Source organism: Caretta caretta, chromosome 15 (genome assembly GCF_965140235.1).
Source record: "Caretta caretta isolate rCarCar2 chromosome 15, rCarCar1.hap1, whole genome shotgun sequence".
Taxonomy (NCBI): domain Eukaryota; kingdom Metazoa; phylum Chordata; order Testudines; family Cheloniidae; genus Caretta; species Caretta caretta.
In genome coordinates this window covers 16932037-16954205 of record NC_134220.1, presented here as the reverse complement: position 1 = coordinate 16954205, position 22169 = coordinate 16932037, and the positions used below count along the sequence as shown (strand labels likewise).

Here is a 22169-nt window from a genome sequence, read left to right as displayed (position 1 = left end):
CCTGTGTGACTTGTGACAAGTCAGTCCGTCTCTCCGTGCCTCAGTCGGAAATAATGGGACTTCCCCTTCTCACACGGTGAGGATGAATACACTGAAGACTGTGAAGGGCTTAGATACTAGAGCAACGGGCACAACGATAGTACCACCCACCAGCTCACCTGTCTTCGCGATGCCCTTTATGGGCATTTGCGACAGTGGAATCTGTTTGGCGCAACAATTGGTCAGTGATGACCGTTGTTAATCGCTCTCTTGTCACTGACCCAACCATGTGTCCACCAGGGTTTAATCTGCCAAGGTACCTGTGGTCATCTCGGAACCGGTTTTGAATGGGACAGGGCAACTGTGTGGCCAGTCTCTTTGAATGGGGGTTTTCTAATGACCCGTGATGCAGCTGCGGTCAATTCAGACTGTCACATATCCTTGATGAGTGCCCACTTGTTTTGACAACAGACTGCCTGCTCTCCACCTGGCTGATGATGACACCATCAAATGGCTGGGCACATTGCGCATACGCTGAGTACTACAATAATAAAATAATAATGAAAAGCTGACATAGATTCACTTAGAGCGGCTTTCACACATCCTGGCCCAGGACTCCTAGCAGCGGAAAATCAGGCTGGAGGGAGTGCTTGCAGCAGTGCAAGGAATTGTTAACCTTCCCCTGTGTTAGGGAGCTCCCCGAGGGCCAATGCAACTCCCCAGGTGAGCGTGGTGTTGGATGGGGAGAGGATATGGCAGCGAAATATATGCTAATTCAGTACACCCCCCTAGAAAACTACCACTAGCAAGAGTCCTAAGGAGTTGCTATCACCCCAGCGGCTTAAAACATTGACTCTAGCCCTGCTTAAAGTGTGCACTCACTTTTTTGCATCCCTTTTAAAAGAACAGTATTTCATACACTAGAATTAGGACTGTCTTCAGACACACAAACGTTAAATCTATTTTATGTAATGTTTAATGCATTACTTTAATAAAAGTGGTACTAAAAATAGACATGGTTCCTGTTTTATGTCTATATATACATGCTCTACATCCCGCTCCCCACACCTGTCAGCCAGGAGCTCATTACCTTCCCTTGCAATACCCCCCCTCCCCCGCAATGCTATGCAAAATGGGCTCAAGCCCAATTTAACCCTTCCCTCATCTGCGACTTTCTCCGACCATGCACTGGCACAGATCATGTTCCGCTTTACATACCTATTTTCCTCCCATGATCCAATCAATTTCCCTCTAGATTTCCAGACTAACCATCAGTCGCCAGTTCAGTTCTGCCCCATTTCCCTCCTCCACTCCCGCCCCCCCATGTAGGTCTCCAACTGCAGGCTCTGATGCCTTCCTCCATCAGACAGGAGCTTCAGGGTATGTCTACACTAGGCTTTTTACCTGGAGTTAATTGATTGCCAGTGAGCTTGTTGTAGTGTTTTTTCCAAACTACAACCCTTTGTTCTTTGCCTTAGGCTGAGCCCTCATACCTAGGGCAAGGCTTCCTTTCACCCTCACAGCAGGGAATGTTCTTCTGGGAAGTGCCTTGCCAGCCACTTCCCCCAATCAGATTTTCTTTCAAGGGAGCAGCAGTGCCAGGTTGACTATTATGCTGAATGCAGTGTCTTAAAGACCAGAGAACCCAATGATCTGCTCCTCCACCAGCCAAATGCATTCGAGGAGCTTTCCAGGGTCCCACTTCCTACCTTTGGATACCTCTTCAGAGACCATTTTGGCTGTGTTTCTGTGACTGGCATGACTAACTCACGCTGGTATTACTTAATTTGATGTGCTATTTAGAACATGCTTTTGGGTTCCACAGATCGAGAGTGCATTTTAACTTTTAGGTTTTCGATTCCTTTTCATAGAATCATAGAAGATTAGGGGTGGAAGAGACCTCAGGAGGTCATCTAATCCAACCCCTGCTCAAAGCAGGAACAACCCCAACTAAATCATCCCAGCCAGGGCTTTGTCGAGCTGGGCCTTAAAAACTTCTAAGGATGGAGATTCCACCACCTCCCTAGGTAACCCATTCCATGCTTCACCACCCTCCTAGTGAAGTAGTGTTTCCTAATATCCAGCCTAGACCTCCCCCACTGCAACTTGAGACCATTGCTTCTTGGTCTATCAGCTGCCACCACTGAGAACAGCCTAGCTCCATCCTCTTTGGAACCCCACTTCTGGTAGTTGAAGGCTTTATTCACTTTAATTTTGCATTTGAGACTTAGGGCTAGAATTAAAATGTAGTGGCTGATGTAAATGTGAATGCTCCTGCACAATACTGTTCCCTTGTGCTTTCTTTTATACCTGTTGTTTCAGGTCCATAATATGCTACTGTCTTTTTCAAAGTATAATTAAAGTAAATAGCCTCAACTCAGAGGCACTGAAATTTGACATTGTGCTTTTCCTTTCTTCTGCTTCTTCTCTTTAAAACTTCCTATTGCGGTGAGTTGTGTTAAGAAGAAGGGTTAATAGAACTCAATAATTGCCATCTTTTAAATGGAGAACACCTTCTTTCATTCCGCATTTTGAAATGTACTTTCTGTGATTGCTCTCCAAACTATTTCTCTTTGTTTAGTGTACGTACCTTGCTGGCTTGGTCTTTGCATATCATTCACGGCACAAAGGATGTATCTGATATACTCCATCTCAACTTTACAGTCTATCCTGGAAGGCAAATATCTAGAACATTAAAACAGTGAAGGTCACCTTGGGGAGGAAGCTACCACATTTAGTTTCTAGCATAGGAATACTGCGGCAGATTAAATGAAGCCTGTTCTTAAGTGGTTGAAGAGCACTGAATAAAGTAAGCCAAATTATTTCTGTGGGGTTTTAGATATATATAAAATGTTCTTTTCTCCATTTCTGGATATTTATTCTCCTATGCATTGGAATGCTAAATGCTTTCCAAGAGAGATTTTGATCCTCTTTTTGTATAAAACAATGTACCTATGTTTTTAGATAGGCTTCTTTGTTTGTTTTTTGTGTTTTAAAAATAAAAGCCATCCATTGAGAACATACACACTCTGCCTCATGCTTTTCAGTGCTCACCAGGGGCCTGATCTTGCAAAGGGATGGAATACCTGCTCCTCCCATTGTGGGGATTGAAAGTGCTTGTGATTTAAGCCCCAGATTCCTGAGGTGCCACTTAGCTCCACAGTACAGCCATACACTTAAGCAGAGTTTTTTGAAAGGGCTTTAAGGGGAGGTAGGCACTGCAGCTGGAATGAGTTTCAGTGGGAGTTGAGTACTTCACTCGCTTAGGCCTCTTTGAAAATGTCAAGTTTAAGTGGAAGAGGGGGAAAGTTTGAACTGCCTTTTTGAAACTGTTCAGGGTCGGTTCTTACCCAGCATTTAACAGAAAGGTAAAGCCTTGAACCCATTTGGCCTGATAATTTTACAGTCTATAGTTCAAAAATAAGCACTTGGAAATGTCAGTGTTTTTATCCTTGAATTCTTCCTTCTTTCCTGTTTCTATTTTATGACACAAACTCTCTCTTGTCCTGTCAGTTTCTATAAAATATTTAATTAATCTGAGCTGTCTTTTTTGTTTTTTTTTTTTTTTGTTTTTTTTAAAACCCCACAACATGGAATGTAGGAATTATAGGCACTACTTAATCAAGTGGCTTCATTTGTACACAGGCAAGCCGTTTAAACAAAATCGTGATAGGATCTTTCTCTGTATTAATGTTTGCACTTCACATGCTTTGAGGCGCTAATATGCACTCTGCGCTTATCTATCCAGTCACCTCTAATTTGGGGTCATTTACAATAATTGCTGTCGTTTGGTTTTTTTTTTCCAGTTTGTTTTCTCATTTGCTGTTCCTGTGACTTCAAGGCAGGAAAGAAAAGCATGTAGGTTTTTGAAGTATAAATGTTTCCGTTGGGTTCTGTTGGCAAATGCATTTCCAGAAAGAGAACTGGAGGAAATATTGCTGTACTACATAGGCCTCAAATTAAATATCAAAAATTGTCACCTTGTAAATAGTGTCAAGGCTGACAAATACACAATTTAATTGACATTTTCATTTTTAAAAAAATATTATCTAGCTGGATTTGAAATACAATTTCAAAAGTGCCCACAGGGAGGTTTGCGTGAATGCTTATTGTATGGTAAGCTCAGATGTAAATCTACAGAACTCCAGCATGCTGTGCACTAGCTGTCCATGTGGACAGCACACTAAGGGACTTTAAGTACACAACAGCAGAGTTCACATGGTCAGTTGAGTGTGGGGCACACGGGAGTGTTGTAGATTTCCATCCCAGTTTGCTTCACACTAACTCATCTTTTAGGCATGCCCTAATTTAGGAAGCCTAAAGCTCATATTTGAAAGTAATTTAGGAATTCCTTTTTGGCAATGATTGTTAGACTTCCTAAGTCAACACTGAGCAGAGCAATACCCAAATACCTTTTGAAAATGGGGTTTAGGCACTTTTGAAAATTCTACCCTCACTTTAATTTAAATCTAACCTAGATTAGATCAGCAATTCTCAGCCTGGGGATTGTGAACAAGCTCTAGGGAGCTGAAACCACCCTCTCTTTATGGAGAATTGTCCCAAAGAAAAGTCTTTTTTCTGATGTACTATGGAGTCACAGTATGGAAAAGGCTGAGAACTTCTAGACTAGGTAATCCATCCAAAAACTACATTTGAGTGTATCAGAGAGTGTCTTCCTGGGTGGAGCCTTTAGGCATTCCCATAATACAAATTGTAGACCTTCCAGGATAAGAGTTGAACAGTTAGCTGACCAGTAACAAGCCCAATGCTGTGGCAGTTGTGCTCATCATGCACAGTGTGCTCACCTGTTTTCCCCATTCTTTTGCTACTCGCAAATGTGTGGAATATCTCTATTTTTCTTTTAAGAGGACCGAGGATATACTTTCAGTTGATTAAGGGTACTGATTCTTCACTTCCTGCTCCGAAATGTTACATAATGCTACTATGGCTTGTTAAACCATCTCTACCACAGAGGGAACTGTGTTGCAGTGGTTGGTAAAGTGTATATGTATGTATATAGGGCCTGATCTTGCAGAAACTTAGAAATAGAGTTAGGCAAAGTTCTTCAGTTTATTAGTAAATCTGCTGAAAAATGCAAGTTTTGGGTCAAATTCAGCAAATAGTTTCAGACGAAAAAACCCAAAAGTTGAAATGGGTTTTTTATCATTTTAACATTTTAGAAATGTCATTTTGAAATGAATCTTGAAACGTTTCATGGGACCCAAACAAAACTACTTCGGTATAAAGAAAAACGAAACAAAATTCAGTTTGTTTGAAACAAGCCAAATCTATTCTGTTCATCCATCAAACTGAAAAATCAGTGGTTCAGATGAGGAGTCCCGTTGAATTTAATGGGACTGTTTGGGCCAGTAAGTATTGCGCTAGGTTGGGCCCGTGGTCTGTGAAGAGCTTTGGCATCCTTTAGAATAAAAGGTGCAGCATGTGGTAGATCTCAATTGGGATGGCTTTTAGTCTTTATTATTAGTGTATTGGTATCAGGGGAACAAAAATATATAAGGAGAGGATCTTGCTACATTATCAGCCTGTCAACTCTGGCTGTGTCCCTGAAGGGAATATGGATGAAACATTCCATTGAGTTAAATTTCCTGCAGTGAGGGTTGGTTTTTTTTTTGTTTGTTTGTTTGTTTGTTTTGGGTTTTTTCTTGATTAGAAGCCTAATAAATGGAACTTGCTTTGTGTTCTGACTAGTTGTTTCTAAAAGCTTCCTTTCATTGTGCTGCAGGTGAGAAAAGGAGTTAAAACAATCACTAGATGCACTTCCTCCCTGTGACCGAGATACTAGTAGAAACTCCTGTTATCCCTTCTCTGGAAATAGACCCTGTACAGAGAGAACCACCTTGATTTTTCATTATTTTACCACTGGTTATGCTAAGATAAAGATTGACATTAATGCACAAATGGAAGAATGTTCCTTTTGGTTGATCTGTACAGGGTCTTTCTGGATGTCCCAATTCTTTCAGGTGTTGGTTGGGAATCACATGGCTTTTGGCAAACACTGGGGTTGAAATTGTGCTAGCACCATTATGTTTAATCTGCTTCCACATGGTTGTTGCCTTCTGGGTTCTAGGATGGTTTGCATGACTAGCAGACACATTATAATTATTTATATAACTATTCTAAAACAGTGCTATGGGCATTATGGCTATAACAGACGAAAGACACAGAGTATGTAACATTGTACATGTGCTTATTTCAAAGATCAAAATATCCCTGGGGACACTAATGTATGTCGGGTACCAGCAGGATACCTACCAATCTTGGCTGAGACCTCTAAATGCTACCTTAACACACATACTAAATAATGCATAATAAGTTGCTGAAGAACTGATTTTAAAATGTTTTGGTTGTAACCTAAAATATATAAAATAATTTGGATCTTAATTTTTTACAGAAGCTTTGTAAGCAGCTTTGCTAGAGAAAAACAAATGCCATTTTCTTTTATCTTCCAAATAAGAATTATTTCATTCTGCAGCAAAAAAATGAACGTGAAGGGGGAAATTAGACAAGCTCCAAGAGAATTGACAATGGAATTTTTTGGCAGATGTGGATGTTCATTGTGTCCTCTTCCCTCTGCATAACCTTCCCCTCCCCCCCTTCTTTTTTCTTTTGGTACCAAGGATCTTCTGTCCTGTGGATCAAAACCTGTTTCCCACTTTTTGTGCTATAGTCATAGCCCACCCATGCGTGTATTGGCTGTCTCAGATTGTGTCTGATGTTGATAATTTTAGGAATAAATTAAACATTACAAACAGAAATTGCACACATGTGGCAACAGGATTCTTAAAAACACAAATCAGCGTTCTAGGATGCTACCTGACTTGTGTTTAATAGTGCAGAGAGTAAAAGTTTTGTGAGCGTATAGTTGCTATTTATGTTCTTAGGAGAGCTAAAAAGAGGGGACCCCACTTTTTGCACCCAGTAGGATTGCCCTTGCTGTCTTTCAGTATGCAGAAATCTTTTTAAAACTACTTTAACCCCCTCTCTCACTGTATCTTGTTCCTGGATTCTGCTCTGAAAATTCAAGGCTACCAAAAACTGTAACATTGTGTCTTGCTGCTATAGAAAAGTCCCCGCATGCACCAACCCTGAGAGATTGTTTTCTAGCACTTTAATATAGTTTTGTGTTTGGAGTTGGAGAGGATGGTACTTAAATGTACTGCTTACTTTCATATCCAGATACTAACAGCTCCCTAAGTTATTTGCAGTACTTATTTTAACCTATGCTCTCTTTTTCTGTAGAAGCTCCTTTTACTGGATGACGCTGATGTTAATACATAAAACTTCTGATTGTGTCGTGCAAATACCATGAAACAAAAATGAACGGCCAGATCCTATTAATTCAGTGATACTATTATTTCTCTTTTAGGTGTGGTTCTCTTTCTTTTAGCTTACCAGAACACAAAAATAGATTAAACTGCAGGGAGGACACTAATTACTAAGGCAAACCCTCAGGACGCTGAAGGAATTTCCTTCAGCTCTTGTCCTAATGACAGAAAAGATCCTGTTGATATTTGGTTCATGATGCTGTTTAATTATGCTGTTGGTGGGGAGCCATTCTTGCCATTTTACAGACGTACAGGACTTCATTATTTCATTAGGCTGAAGTATCATTTGGCTGCAGATGTCTCTGGGGAAAATGCTGTTTGGGTGAAATTTTCCTGTTCACGCTTTGTGTCAAAACATCTGGCTGGAGGATATGTCTGGAGCTGCTTCAAAAGATGTGCTCTAGTATTGTTTTAACAGTGGCTTGGCTAATCTGGTCAGTGATCAATATTTTTTTAATCAAAGGCTGTAAATCAAAATCTCTCAATGTGGGCTTCTGAGCCATTGAACATACCAGAAACAGATTTAATATCTGCTATTTTACTCCATGTATATACAGCATTATGCAGTTTAGATTAAGAAAAGTATAACATACTTACACTTATCCTTTTAACTCTCTCTCCATAGTTTCTAATATTTGGTTTAAAAAATCTCTCATTTATTTTTGTTCTTTTCCAACGGGTAATATAAGCTAGTGTATTCTCCCTCTCACCCCAGTGTTTCTAATGACAGAAATTACATTACTCTATAACCTCCTTATATGAGCAACAATATCTTCCTTGTACTAGTATAGCTTTAAAATAGTGTATATTAGCCACTTGCTACTGCAGGTAGCAAGACTATATTTTGCAATGCAGCAGTAAGCCTGTGACCAGAAAGAGGCAGCTAATGCAATGCCCTAAACAGCTGGAAGCTGGTATAAGTTTGTCAGGTCTCAGGGTGGCTAAGACAAGACCATGTGATGTGCCTGCTGTTTTCAGCAATGAGGTTGTAAATTAGTCAACTCCAGAGACAGAAACTGTGTTTTCTATCTTTGCTGTTCTATTCCTGACCCCTTTATGCATGTTGGTCTTGTTTTGTCTTTATAGGAAATAAGATTGGACTTCAACAAAAGCAGCAATGACAGCTCTAGCCTATCTCAATTAACTTTTTCTCTTTCTCCCAAAAGGACCATTATTACCATCTTTAATACCATTAAAGAGACTGTCTGACAAAGTAATTTTTCCTTTTAAATCAGGGGTGGGCAAACTACCGCCTGCGGGCCGGATGCAGGCCACGAACCATTTTAAACCGGCCTGCGAACTCCCACTGGGGAGTGGGGTCTGGGCCTTGCCCTGCTCCGGCACTCCAGCCAGGGCACTGGGTCGGGGCCGCACCACGCGGCTCCTGGAAGCCACGGCAAGGCCCCACTCTGGCTCCTACATGCACCAATGGCCCCCTCCTGTGCTCCAATAGGAGCTGCAGGGGCGGTGCCTGTAGATGGAGCACCATGCAGAGCCACCTGGCAGCGCCTCTGCCTAGGAGCTGGAGAAAGAAACATGCCCCTGCTCTGGGAGTTGCTTGAAGTAAGCGCCGCTTGGAGCTTGCATCCCTGAGCCTCTCCACGTGCCCCAACCCCCCGTCCCCCTCCTGCTCTTCATACCCCTTGATCCCAGTCCGGAGCACCCTGCACCCCAAACGGCTCATCCCAGCCTCACCCCAGAGCTCACACCCCCAGCCAGAACCTGCACCCCTTCCCGCACTCCTACCCCTCCTGCCTTCCTAACCCCTCGATCCCAGCCCAGAGCACCCTTCTCTATCCCAAACTCCTTATCCCCAGCTCCACCCCAGAGCTCGCACCACCAAGCAGAGCCCTCACCCCCCTCTCACACCCTAACCCCAATTTTGTGTGCTTTCTTGGCCCGCCATACAATTTCTATTCCCAGATGTGGCCCTCAGGCCAAAGAGTTTGCCCACCCCTGTTCTAAATACTCTCTCCAGCTAAAGAGATGAAGAGATGTTGTTAAAATGAAAGCTTTATTTAATAGTTAAGGCATTTGAAACATAAAGTGTTTTCTGTATCTTTAATGAAGGTTCCTAGTGTGTTGGCCATAGTACTACACTGGGTGAAATTTCTGTATGCCAAACCCTGAACCTCGCTTAACATTGTTTAATGTTGGGCTGTGACTGGGTCACGTTTACACCTTTGACTCTTTTGGTCTCCTTGTATTTATTTTTTCATGTCTTTGGATGATCAGAGTGAAATACCCAAACAGTCTAAACCCACTTGAGGTTGGAATAAACAGGATTTATAAGGAGGAAAAAATCATATGAAAACAAAAGTAATACTGTGCATAAACATAACTTCAATAGAAGTGTCTGAAACTCTGCAAAAGGTGATCTAGATGGGTACAGTTTGGGATGGCTGCAATGACAGTCTTACGCTGGTGGCAATCTAAAATAACGCCATGTAACGGAGAGCAGTCAATGGTTTTTTGTAGGGGTTCGGTATGAGGGGTAGAGGAGTGGAGCTTAAGGGAGAAAAGGTTGTATTATTTGTAACTAGAATATTAACAACCTTAAATTCTGTCCCCTTTGATGCTCCACCTTCATATAAGCTCAATTTTCTAATTGCTAAAACAGCATCCTAAGGCTGGTATGGAATTTTATAAGTCATTAGGTAACCTACTGCCTGCCAGGATTTCACTTGCAGTATGTTTTCTAGTGTTTTCTAGTCTAGTTTTAGATCTCCTCACGAGGAATTTCCCTTGTACTCATCCTAAAACTTGGAGCCAGACAGAAGGAAAACGTTAACATCTGTATTGGTTTCTGCTTCACAGGTCACAAAAATGGTCAAAACAGTCACCACTAGAACAGTACGCCAGGTCCCCCTGGGGCCTGATGGCCTGCCTGTAATGGACAGCTCCTCTCCCATGGGCAGCTACACAGATTCAATAGACAGAAGATACATGAAGAATGGTGAGCGTTACATCACACCACAAGCTTCGTCCACGTTGACCAGATCTTACAATAGCTACGATGCTTATCCCGACGGCCACGATAGCCAGTATCGCCCCTTTATCAGCCACGATGGCTACGGAGACCTAGCTGACAATTATGGCAGCTTGTCCCGTGGCATCAACTACCGTCCTCGCTATGCTTACATGCCAGGAAACAGTTACCGGCCAGAGGATGGTAGTTTCACCTTGCCAAGCAGAAGGGATAACTATGGTCCCATCGCCCAGCCCCAAGTGCCAACAGGCAGCAACATTGACTTGAATCGCTCCCAGCCAGAACGTTTCCAGCCAGAGCCTTATGGGCTGGAGGACGATAACCGCAGCCTTGGGGTAGATGATGAAGGGTATGAACTGGACCCAGATTACTCCACAGTGAACCGAAGGACATCTGCAGGGGTGCCTGAGAGGGGGAGACCTCACAAAGGAAGGTAAAATCCTGCCGAATGTTTGCTATCCTCTCTACAGTTATTTTAATGATTTATTTTAAGCATAAAGAAAAGGAGTACTTGTGGCACCTTAGAGACTAACCAATTTATTTGAGCATAAGCTTTCGTGAGCTACAGCTCACTTCATCGGATGCATACTGTGGAAACTGCAGAAGACATTATATACACAGAGACCATGAAACAATACCTCCTCCCACCCCGGGAATGTCTTCTGCAGTTTCCACAGTATGCATCCGATGAAGTGAGCTGTAGCTCACGAAAGCTTATGCTCAAATAAATTGGTTAGTCTCTAAGGTGCCACAAGTACTCCTTTTCTTTTTGCGAATACAGACTAACACAGCTGTTACTCTGAAACCTGATTTTAAGCATAAAATATTAACCTCTAATAGTCTGCATAAACTTCTTGAATGACTGAGCAGCAAAAACAGGCACAGTTGCAATCAGTGTGGTCTTTCCATGAACAACTAACCTTTTATAATCACAAGAAATCAAAATTACTTAACATAAGCAAAAAAAAAAAAAAAAAAAAAGGAATGAGTGTAAAACTCTAGCTTGGGTTTCCAATTTTTAATTCTGATTCTGGGTGTGGAGATGACTTTCCCAAAGGAATTTGGTGTCTCCCAGTGAATGCTCTTACAGCCCTTCCCTGGAATCCTGAGGGACAGGGATTTTGAGTGGGCCCCTTCGGAGAAAAGTTGGCTCTCATGAGGCAGTGGGCTTTCCTAGGGAAGACCAGCTTGTTTACCACAAACCAGATAGAGACCCTGCAATATATGTCACCAAACACTATGTGAAAAATGATATATGCTCTGTGTGCAAGGATCCTTTCCCCAAATTACAGGGCAGCTTCATTTTAGATTATATTTAGAAAGAGAAAGTGATGACTCTTACAAAGGGCTATGTTGCATTTTTATTTGTAAAGAGACCGTTTTTGTGACTATATTGTGTTGTCTTCCCGTCCAGTACCAAGGGGAAAATGGGCTAGTACATTTGTGAGAATTTTGCAGGGCCCGAATGTATCTATCTGCCAAACAGGAATGTTAAAATTAACAACTCTCTGGTTACAGTTCTAAGAGGCTTAGGGCCTGTCGTTCCATGTTGCTGAAGGAATACCGCTTCTAATAAGTATAATCTGGTGGGATATGCAGCACGCTCTGCTCCCAGTTGAACCCAGCTGGGAGATAAGGGTGCTCAGCACTTCATAGGAAGTGCATGAAAATTGGGCCATTATTTAGTAGTGTCAAACCACAAGAAGGGAAGAAGACAACATATGTATTACCCTTAACACAACTAGAGAGGCAAGTCACAGATTACTTCTGCTCTAACCACTTTCGTGGGAGATGTTCTGCTTTCTGTCACAGCTCACGTTTTGCGAAGCATTCTGGAACTTCTGTCATCCACATCAGGCTTGCAGGAACTGGTTCTTGTGAGAAAAACCGTGCTTGGTAGCAAGGGATTTCTTTCCAGTTGAAATCACTCATTGGCTTTCTAAACCTTGAAAGCGTGTGTCATTTCTAGCTATGACATATAATGACTTGTCATTTGCTGTGTCTCCCTCCTTCCCCCTCCCCCCCCTTCTGGGTTGATCTAGTTAGAATACAAGCCTGGTCCGTCTATGAAGATGTCTGCTTAATTTCCATTATTTATCATTTAAAATAAGTTAAAATCTTGAGTACAGTAACCTGGATCTAGTTCCATTGACCCCTCCATTGGAGATTCCTTCTGAAGAGACAAAAAAGCAAATGCCACCAAACTGGCACCAACAAACGAAAAAGAGAAAAAAGAAAAGAAGCCAGAGCTGTACAGGAGCTTCTGGAAATTCTACATGATGCAAGCCTGCAGTCTCGCAGGCTAACTCTTTCTCTCTCACACTTGCATACATTGGGGGTTGAAATGAACACTAATCTGGCAGTTGATGGGTACTGAAATATTGATTGATCTACCAAACTCGAATAACCTCTCTGTTACCTTGAGGCAAAATTTTATTTTATAGCCCTTGTTAAAAGCAGTCAGGCAACAGGGGACTTCAATTTTTGTTGCCATTTTGCAAACTGCATGCAGGATGAATAACTAAATACTCTCTTAGAACCTATCAATTTTGCATTTTCAAAAGTTTTGAAACATCCCTTTGATTTATTGTTCCACTGCAGTCTTGTTAGGACCAATTTACAGGTTTTGTTTTGCATTTCTTTTGTTGTTTTTCCATATTTCATATGATCAAGGGGCTTTGACAAGCAATTAATCTGAATGTGGCAGTAAAGTTTAGCTTGTGAAAACGTAAAAGGAGTGAATGAGAGCTACTTCATAAAATAGTTGCTCTTAAACATTTACAACTATTCAAAGAAATATTTAAACAATTAAACCTACATCTCAGGTATGCCCTTGATCTATAAGAAGCTAATGACAATAAATAGTGCTTCATGTTTAAGGATTGAAGCCCCAAGTAATTAGTGCGTGATTACAGCTTTTTAATTCTCTTTAGTCTTTTCATCTTAAAAGTAAAGTTACTGCCTATCAGACTGTCTGGAGTGGCTCACGACCAAGAGTGCCAACCTCAGGGCAGACACCCCAAACTGGCAGTATGTTCTATTAGATTTCATCAACCCAGTAACAAATGTGAACTCCTAGATCACTGAAACAGTCTTACCATGGAGTCACAATCAGTCCCCTTGAGATTTCCAGTCTATCTTGACATCCAGGCAAGCTGGACTTAGTGATAAATGGTCACTTATATCAAAAATTGCAAAATATTCAGGCTACTTCCAGACCCAAAAGACCAGTCACGTGCCCCAGATCAATTTGTACCTTAGATTTCATTATCAAAGACAACACTGGTAGCCTATAATAAATTTAACTAAAAAGTAGGAAAAAGAAATGAAAGGTTTTTTTTACAGGTTAAAGCAAGCAATCATATATACATGAAGAAGTTTGTCTGCGATTCAAAAAGTGTCAGATATAGTAATCTATCAGCATTGAATGTCTTTTTAGGGCTTAACCCAGGTCAAAAAACCTATATTTTATCTTGGAATACAGACATTTCAAGTAAGATTAATGCATACAGCAACTTACAAGTATTTTATAGAATCTAAATGCATTTTTACAAGTCTAACACCTATCTTGAACAATATTAACATATAGGTGAGCTGGTCTGGCTTCCAGCTATGAATTTGTCAGTGCTCTGCTGGTGCCTGCAGACTTGGCAAGAGCTGGCACCTGGTTTACCAGCATCACTGTGCCCATAAAAGGTAATAAATAGATGGCACTGGAAGCTGAAGTCCTCTATGCATAGAATAGGATGATGATGGTAATAGAAGCTTCAACCATTGTGCCTCAAAGAAAACTGGGAGGGATCTTTTTAAATTTGAGACAAGATGGCAGGTTAGTTTTCATCTTCGACTGTCCGTTAAAACTATCGCCCAAGGTCGCAGACTGTGGTGGCAGTTTGTGTTGTGGATATTTGTTCTCTAGAAATAGGAGCAAGATCAAGCTTCGTTTTATACAGGCCACTGTATGGCCCTGAGATGTTAAATAGTCCTCTTTCCATTTAGGCCTAAATAAGTAGTGATGGAAGTGTCTGATAACACTTTTAATATCCAGTCTTTGGCAATAACCCATACCTGATCCTTCAGAGGAAGGCAAGTCCCAGGGCAATGTATGCTGCTAGTGGCGCAAATAGCAGAAAAATTAAAGGATAAAAGCACATTGTGAGCAATTCGTCTTCACAGGCAGGTAGAATAAAGGAGGTTGAGGTTGGTGGTGCCTATTCTTAACACATACCATATGAGACTTCTCTCAGCACAGTGTTGTATGAGGACAAGACATACAGTGATTCTCATCAATACCTGCAGGGAAGGTACTGCTCACGGAGGAATGCCAGGGAAGGGGTGTTAAATAGGGGAATGGTTGATCCCAAACCAAAGTAGACCTGGAATTAATCACTTCCACAAGAGAAACTATAAAACCTTGCATACAGAGGAGGAAATTGGAACAAATCTAACCCTTCTGAATTGTCTTCTTTAAGACTGGGGCCTTTGGGCCTGAACCAGGCACAGGACTTTTTGCATTTGGCAGTGACCTTGGTATTATCTGTGAGTTAAATTGAAACATGCCTGTGATAGATGCTCTTGAAATACCTCAGATCTGCACTGGTTTTGCCAACCCGCATGCTGCTCCAGTTCCAACATCCAATTCCTGAGCAGGGATTAATTGTGTGTGGCGATTTTTCTGGTGTCCACAAATATTCCCTGGAGTTTGGAAAAGACCAGCGGATTTATTTTGTCCCATGTCATTTTCAGTAAAGGTAGATAATTCTAGGAATAAATTACACACAACAAACATAATGCCAAATAGAATGCTTGGGAACAGATCACTATGTACTTCATTAAACCACAGCATCTTCTGCTCCTTCATTGTGTGGAGATGGGAATGAGCTGGACTCTTGTTTGGATGCTTACCCAGATCATGGCAGAAATCCAAGTGTAAGACTTTTTTTTTTTTTTTTTTTATTTTTAAATGAAGGTTCTTCTCCGCTATTGCTGCATTAAGATGTTACTAGAGTTTAAAATAATAAACTTCTTGATCTATACCTGGTGGCAGAGTTACTGAACTTACTCCCATTCCATCCCAGAAAACTTGGATAAAAGCTAGTCATCTAGGTCTACTGCATTGTGTTGAAGTGATCTAACTCTCTAAGTAGAGGATCCTAGTCAGGTGGGTTATATCTGCACATTGCCTTTCCCAGTTGGTGGAAGTTTTATCCACTCTCCGATCAGCCAGCTATTGACAGTGTTCTCACACTCCTCTCATCACTGGCCTAATTTAAATCAGTTGTATTTGAATATAAATTGGGGCGATGGGGAGGGGATTCAGATCTTCTTCAAATACAGATGCGTGTACAAAGGCAATTTTTCCATTTGTTTGCACTCCTGTGCATGTGGCTGTGTGTGTTTTGTAAAGTCAGTCCGCCATTCTGGCTCTCTATATTGAGAGTGTTTGTTGGGATCATACACATTTTTAGAATGGGCCCCTCGGTCTGTAAAATTCAGAATTCAGGCAACTTTGTTATTGATATTAACGCCATGTCCCCAACACTGGAGTGTAGATGACAAGACGCTTAGTTTGCGTTCTCTTGAAGGAGGTAAAACACAAACATAAACAGCATCAGGTGCAAAAATTTCAAAACCTGACCTGCGGTAATGAGTGCAATTCTCCATGCACTATCACTTGGACTAGTGAACAACTAGGGCTGCCAGGTGTCGAAAAGTGACCCTGGTAGCTCCAGTCAGCACCGCTGGCCGGTCGGCGGTGCAGCAGTGCTAAGGCAGGCTCCCTGTTTGTATTGGCTCCACACGGCTCCTGGAAGCAGCGGCATGTCCCCCTTCTGGCTCCTATACATAGGGGCAGCCAGGGGGCTCCGCACCCTACCCCTGCCCCAAGCGCCAGCTCCGCAGCTCCCATTGGCCAGGAATTGCAGTCAATGGGAGCTGCGGGGGTGGCGCCTGCAGCTGGGGAAGCACACAGAGCTGCCTGGCCACACTTCCGCATAGAAGCCAGAGGGGGGACATGCCGCTGCTTCCGGGAGCTGCCTGAGGTAAGCGTGGCCCGGAGTCTGCACCCCAACCCCCTCCCGCTCCCCGTCCCACCCTAATCCCCCTCCTGCCCTCCGAACCCCTTGATCACAGCTTGGAGAACCCTCCTGCACCCCAACCTCTCATCCTCAGTCCCAGCCCAGAGCCCGCAACCCTCAGCCAGAGCTCTCGCCCCCCACGCCCTAACTCCCTGCCCCAGCCCTGATCCCCCTCTGAATCCCTCGGTCCCAGCCTGAAGCCCCCTCCTACACCCCAAACCCCTCATCCTCAGCCCCACACCTCAACCCCTCTGCCGCAGCCTAGAAACCCTTCCTGCACCCCACACCTCCATCTGGAGCCGTCACACACACACCCTGCACCCCAGCCTTGATCCCCCTCCTGCCCTCTGAACAGTTCAGTCCCAGCCTGGAGCACTCTCCTACATCTCAAACCCCTCATCCCCAGCCCCACCCGAGAGTCTGCACCCACAGCCGGAGCCCACACCCCAACGCCCTGCCCCAGCCCAGAGCCCTATCCTGAACTCCAAGCTCCTCATCCCCAGCCCCAGCCCCACCCCAGAGCCCACACCCCTAGCCAGAGCCCTCGCCCCTTCTTACACCCCAAGCCCCTCAGCCAGCCTGGTGAAAATGAGCGAGTGAGTGAGGGTTGGGAGAGGGAGGGGGGTTGGAGTGAGTGGGGGAGGGAGCTGAGTAAGAGTGTTCTGTTTTGTGCAAGTATAAAGTTGGCAACCCTATGAACGATTGACACTAGATCATTTTTCCTGGCAAATGAGACCTGGCAGAATTTTAGACCGATGCTGAAGCTCTTTTGGATGTCTCTCTGTATGTCTAAAATGCATATTTAAAAAAAGAATTAAACCACCAAAGTATGTCAAATACAAGACTAATTAACGTCTGCCTGCATTCCACAAACTAGTGCATTGAGTGAAGGCTTCATTCATAAAGGGACACTAAAAGTTTCTATACCTAAAAATGAATTTTTAACATTTGTCCCCTATTATAACTAGGGAAGATAAAAACAACGATGGAATTTCTTTTTAACTGGTCCTTGCTGCAAGTTGAATTGCTATTAAAAGGAGCAAATTGACATATTGTGCTCTGTTCATGAGGAATGTGCACAGGTTTATTTACAATGGGTTCCACAGTAAGTTGGGGTGAGAGAAATGCATTTTGATTCTATGGTAAAATAGGTCCCCTGCTTACTTTTAAAGGTGACTTGTAAAAGTATTTTTTTAAATTGGATTCATGCCTTGTTTGCGTCCTTCATAAGTTTTTTATATACACAAGTGGTTTCTGTATTTTTTTTAAATGCTGGAAGTATCAGGACTACCAACTATGGGGTTTTTAATTTTACTGGAGCATTTGTTGGGGTCTATCAAGACGTATAGTGTGACCTTACACAATTTGATTGAGGGGCAGGAAATGCTAAATCATTTTAACAAAGGCCCCTGTTCCCATGCTGTTGTTTGATTATATAGGTTAACTGGATATTAACAAAAACTAGTAAAAACCAGAATTTTAAACAGTCTAATTCTAAATCCCTTCTCCCCCTCAATTGCCCAACTTTCACTCTCTTGTCGTCTTCAGTGTCAGCATTCCACCGGTGGAGTATCAATAGTGTGGGTTGGGTTGGTTTGGTTTGGTTTGCTAAAATCCCCTGTTGTGTTCATGGCTGTAGAGTATTCTAAGCTAAGTAGAACCTGAATTTCTAAAGTTTATAAAACAAAGTTTTTTCAGGCCTCTTTTTAATATTTTGAAAGAGTAAATAAAAAAGGGGCACAAGCCCAATTAAAACAAAAGAAAACCTTACAACTCACTTGTAAAGTAAAAGATAGTCTGGAACATCCCAAATACCCGAGCAAGCCAATTTTTAAGTTCTAATAACCATGACAGTATCCCTTCTACTTCTACTGTTTAAACCTATGGATTGTGAGAGTTTGAAATTGGGAGATAAGTAATCTGGATCTTTGTTTTGATGCTTTTAAAACTCTGAATAAAAGGAAAATTTAATTTAAATTTAAATTTTCTAGATACTTAGTCTTTCGCTTTGAACAGGACTACATCCTTATCAGATTTTGATTTCATAGCAATGCGCAGGCAAGTACTTTCAATGCAGGTCAGCTTATTTTTTTTAAAAAAAGGGAGGGAGCAGGTAAGCATAAAAATTACAGCAGAATGCAGTTAACCTGGAGACACCATCTTGCCGGGGATGGAAGTGTACTGAGATACCTGGCCAGAGTCAGGCTGAATGAAGAACACTCTGGTGCTGCTAGTTCAGAATTGTCTTTTTTTAATTATTATTTTAATTTTAAGGTTCCGCCTCAGCAAAGCAAGCTTGTTTTTATTAGCCACTAGGGGGCTTTGTGGTTGTTCCATGTTTGTGGATGTCCATGAGCACTTCTGCACTCTTTGCAGATGGAAAATGACCTGTTCTAGTTGGCTGTGTCTTCCTGCCTTTTGACATTATTGAGGAAAGGCAGAATTGTCATTTTCAAGTTTCCCACTTAAAATCCCACAAACACTTCTTTCCATTTTTTTTAAATTGCTGGTCCGTCCCCTCCCCCCCCTCCCCCCCCCGGCGTAATGACTTTATCACCGTTTTGAATGTGGGCTCAAACAGAAACATGTGAACCCTCTTCTATTGCCTTTCGTTCCATTGCAGCAGCTCTGGATTCCCAGATATTAACTCATTCCCCTGCATGGCAATCTTCCAGATGTTACTTGTGCTGGATGGGGAGGCTGTTTCTGTTTCTGATAGGTTAACCAAGCACTGGATGAGGAAAAACTCCCTTCTTCATTCAGCTGAGGTGCGTTGGACCAAAATTTGTGTGCGCTTATTAACACTTTGTACAGCGTATTAATAGTTCCCCAGAAAATGCTTTAAAGTAATTGTTTATCTTGTTTGAAGGCAAATGTCTTTATATTCTATAGGGATGGCAACAGATTCGTAATCCTGTTTGTTTCACTCTAATAACTGTCCCATTGAAGAAGGCTTTGGGTGGTAGGAACAGAGTTTGAGGAAAGCCTGAAAAGCCTGCGCAGGAATCAGACTTTATAAAAGGGTCAAGAATTAATAGCAGTGGGCACCTGCCAACGTTTTGTGCAGTTTGGGCTTTTGTGTTTTCATTGTCAGTTTGTGCTTCTAGTTTGATTATGAGCTAGCAGCTTATGTGGTGCTGCTTGACTGGTCAAGAGCTGTTGCTGATGGCTACAAAGGAGTGTTTCCTTTTTCTTCATCTGCTTTCCTTGACTTTGATCTACACGCAGTCTTTTGCTGGCTTAGGAGCTCAGGAGCACATCCCCTCTCAAGGAATTTGAGGCATCTGATACCTTCTCATATTGAACACAAGGTTGTGCTGAAATGAATGGATTTCATCAGGGAGTGATATTTTTACAGCAAGCCTCAGCAAAATCAATAGGTCGTTGTGTTGAATCCTTCTTATTGGAGTAATTCAAGGCACAAAATCTTTTCTCCCCATTTTGGTTCTACAAAGTATATTAAAACTGGATTTGATCCTTTCTTAGAGTTGTAAATACTTATGAGAATTTTAATTTATTTTAAATATTTTACATTTAATAATAATTGGTGGTAATATAATAATTTAGCATTGTGTCATACAAGAGAGCATGGTGCTTTCGCTTGACTCCACACCATTAGGGTCTTCAATCTGATTCCTGTGAGCAGATGATGAAATCAAGGAGACTATGTTTGGGCATACGGCGGACCGCCCATGCAATTTGAATAACAAGACCAATTCTGAGCTGAAGAGAGGTTTCACTGTGGTGAGGTAACCGGCCTCATCCCTAGACAATAATTATCTTCATCTTTGTGCATGGAAACCCCATGGTTAGTGGGACGAGAATAATGCTTATTTAATTTTACAGTTCAATTGAAGTTATAGGTAGTTACCTTGTAGACAGTTGATCTGACTGACCCTTGGTGATTGACAAGTCACCTCATCACAACAGCAGCCATGTAGAGGGTGACTGTTTGTGCTCATCTCTGTCTCCCTCTACTGCTTTGCCGGGCACAGTAAAGATACGGCATTAGGAGCAAGATTGAGGCAAGGAGCTAGCGTGTTTTCATTGTATCCTAGGTGCATGTAAAAACACAATCTTGCTCATTGCATTAGAGTTCTGGTGTTTTCTTTATCCTTTTTGTCTTGTAAATGGGAATAAATCATTTTAATGTTATTACTTCCCCTTATAATGAAGACTGAAAACAGCTTTGTTACATAATGGGAAATGTAATGGCTGTTCAGACACTGTAAATTACAGCCTAAAGAAAGTAATGAATTATGCATGCACAAATAACTGCATCAATAAAAGGATTTTCTTCAGTTTCTTTCTGAGTGTTTTGAACACCTGCCCATTTATATCCTCTCCCCCACCCCCTCCCCCCTCCATTTCTGGTTAAGATCAGCAATTAAAGTAACTTAAAGTTGGAAGAGATGCTTTTAACATATAGACGTTAATTGTATTATTCTGAGTTCAGACCCTGTCCCCAGTTGCTCTTCTCCTTGGGGTTCTAGTTTAATTAGCAGTCCCTTAGAATATTACTGTGTTCCTTCTTGCAAAATAGTAGTAGTCTATATAGCCTTCTGCATGACATCAGGAATATTTCAGCTATGCACAATGTGTGCCTAAAATCCAAGTTTAAGGACCTCTTTCCTGCAATTTAAAATTGCTTGCTTGACTGAGAGAGCCACAGTTCCAATCTGCCCAGAACAATGGCAGCTGGCAAAGGCTTCCACTGTTTAAAAAAAGCAAATAAGCTGTACTTACAATTTCATGACTGTTTCTAAAATTAAAATTGCAGTACACACACACACTGCGTGGGAAGGGCTGTGTTGTCTTGGATTCTGTGGGGCTTTGCTAAATAGTAACCTTAATTTCTATTGATGGTCATCCCATCTGTCAGGTTTACTGAGCAATGAAAGAAGTAATATAATTAACTTCTAAGAAGTTCCTTTATTTTAGCAGATACAAAAACCACTATTAATTGGAAGAGGGGCAGAAAACCCCCCGTTGTACACCATAGCTGTATGGATCGCCTAGTGATCTTAAGCATCTGGTTTAAAACAGTTAGACTCCTTGGAACACAGGTTCAGAGCCTTGTAGGACTAACTTGGCCCTTCATTCTTCAGAGGCAGATAAACTGAGTTTACTATGTGTGGGTCTTTTGGTTGAAACTTTAATAAACAAGGCCCTGATTCTGAAAATGTTTGTGCACATTTTTAACTTTATACATGGGTCATTCTGTAAGCCAGTGGGTTCACTTGTGTACATAAAGTTAAGAATATTCTTGTGTTTTCAGGATTGATGGCCCCTGCACCGATGGCTGATATTTTTTTTCCCCTTCACCCCACTGCTGTGCAGTATGTTACGCACTGGTGGGATTTTACCCATTGCTGTGTCCCATTTTACCCATTTACTCATTGCTGTAGATAGTTTGTGAAATGCTGAGCCTACAGGATGTGAGGTAAGGCCCCCCCTCCCAAATGTCACTTTGTTCAAAATGTCAAACTATATCTATCTGTCTCTTTCAATAACAAGTTCTTAAGCTGAAAATGTATCTCCTTACAAATATTCTGAAGAAACTTCACAACTGGTTGCTCAAGATATGATCTTTTTCAAAGTAGGAGGATAGAATTACAGTGACTGCCATTAAAAAGTCAATTTCAACTACTATTATATACTGTTCCTAGAATCAGGGCTTTTCTACGGAGGGCAAAAATATTTTGGGTGATTGTGGCTGCCCTTATTGCACAAACTATATACAATAAATTACACCACTGTTAGAAAGAGATCAGTACA

The 22169-nt window shown here is 41.9% G+C and overlaps 1 protein-coding gene across 18 annotated transcripts in view; it reads left to right on the top strand.

Moving 5' to 3' along the window:
* ARVCF (ARVCF delta catenin family member) overlaps positions 1-22169 on the top strand; it is a 446960-nt gene that overhangs the window by 309774 nt on the left and 115017 nt on the right. For all 18 annotated transcript variants that reach the window (XM_048822053.2, XM_048822054.2, XM_048822067.2 and 15 more), the window contains one exon: positions 10143-10747. In XM_048822053.2, coding sequence (XP_048678010.2) covers positions 10143-10747 — 605 coding nt within the window. The remainder of the gene's footprint in view (positions 1-10142; positions 10748-22169) is intronic.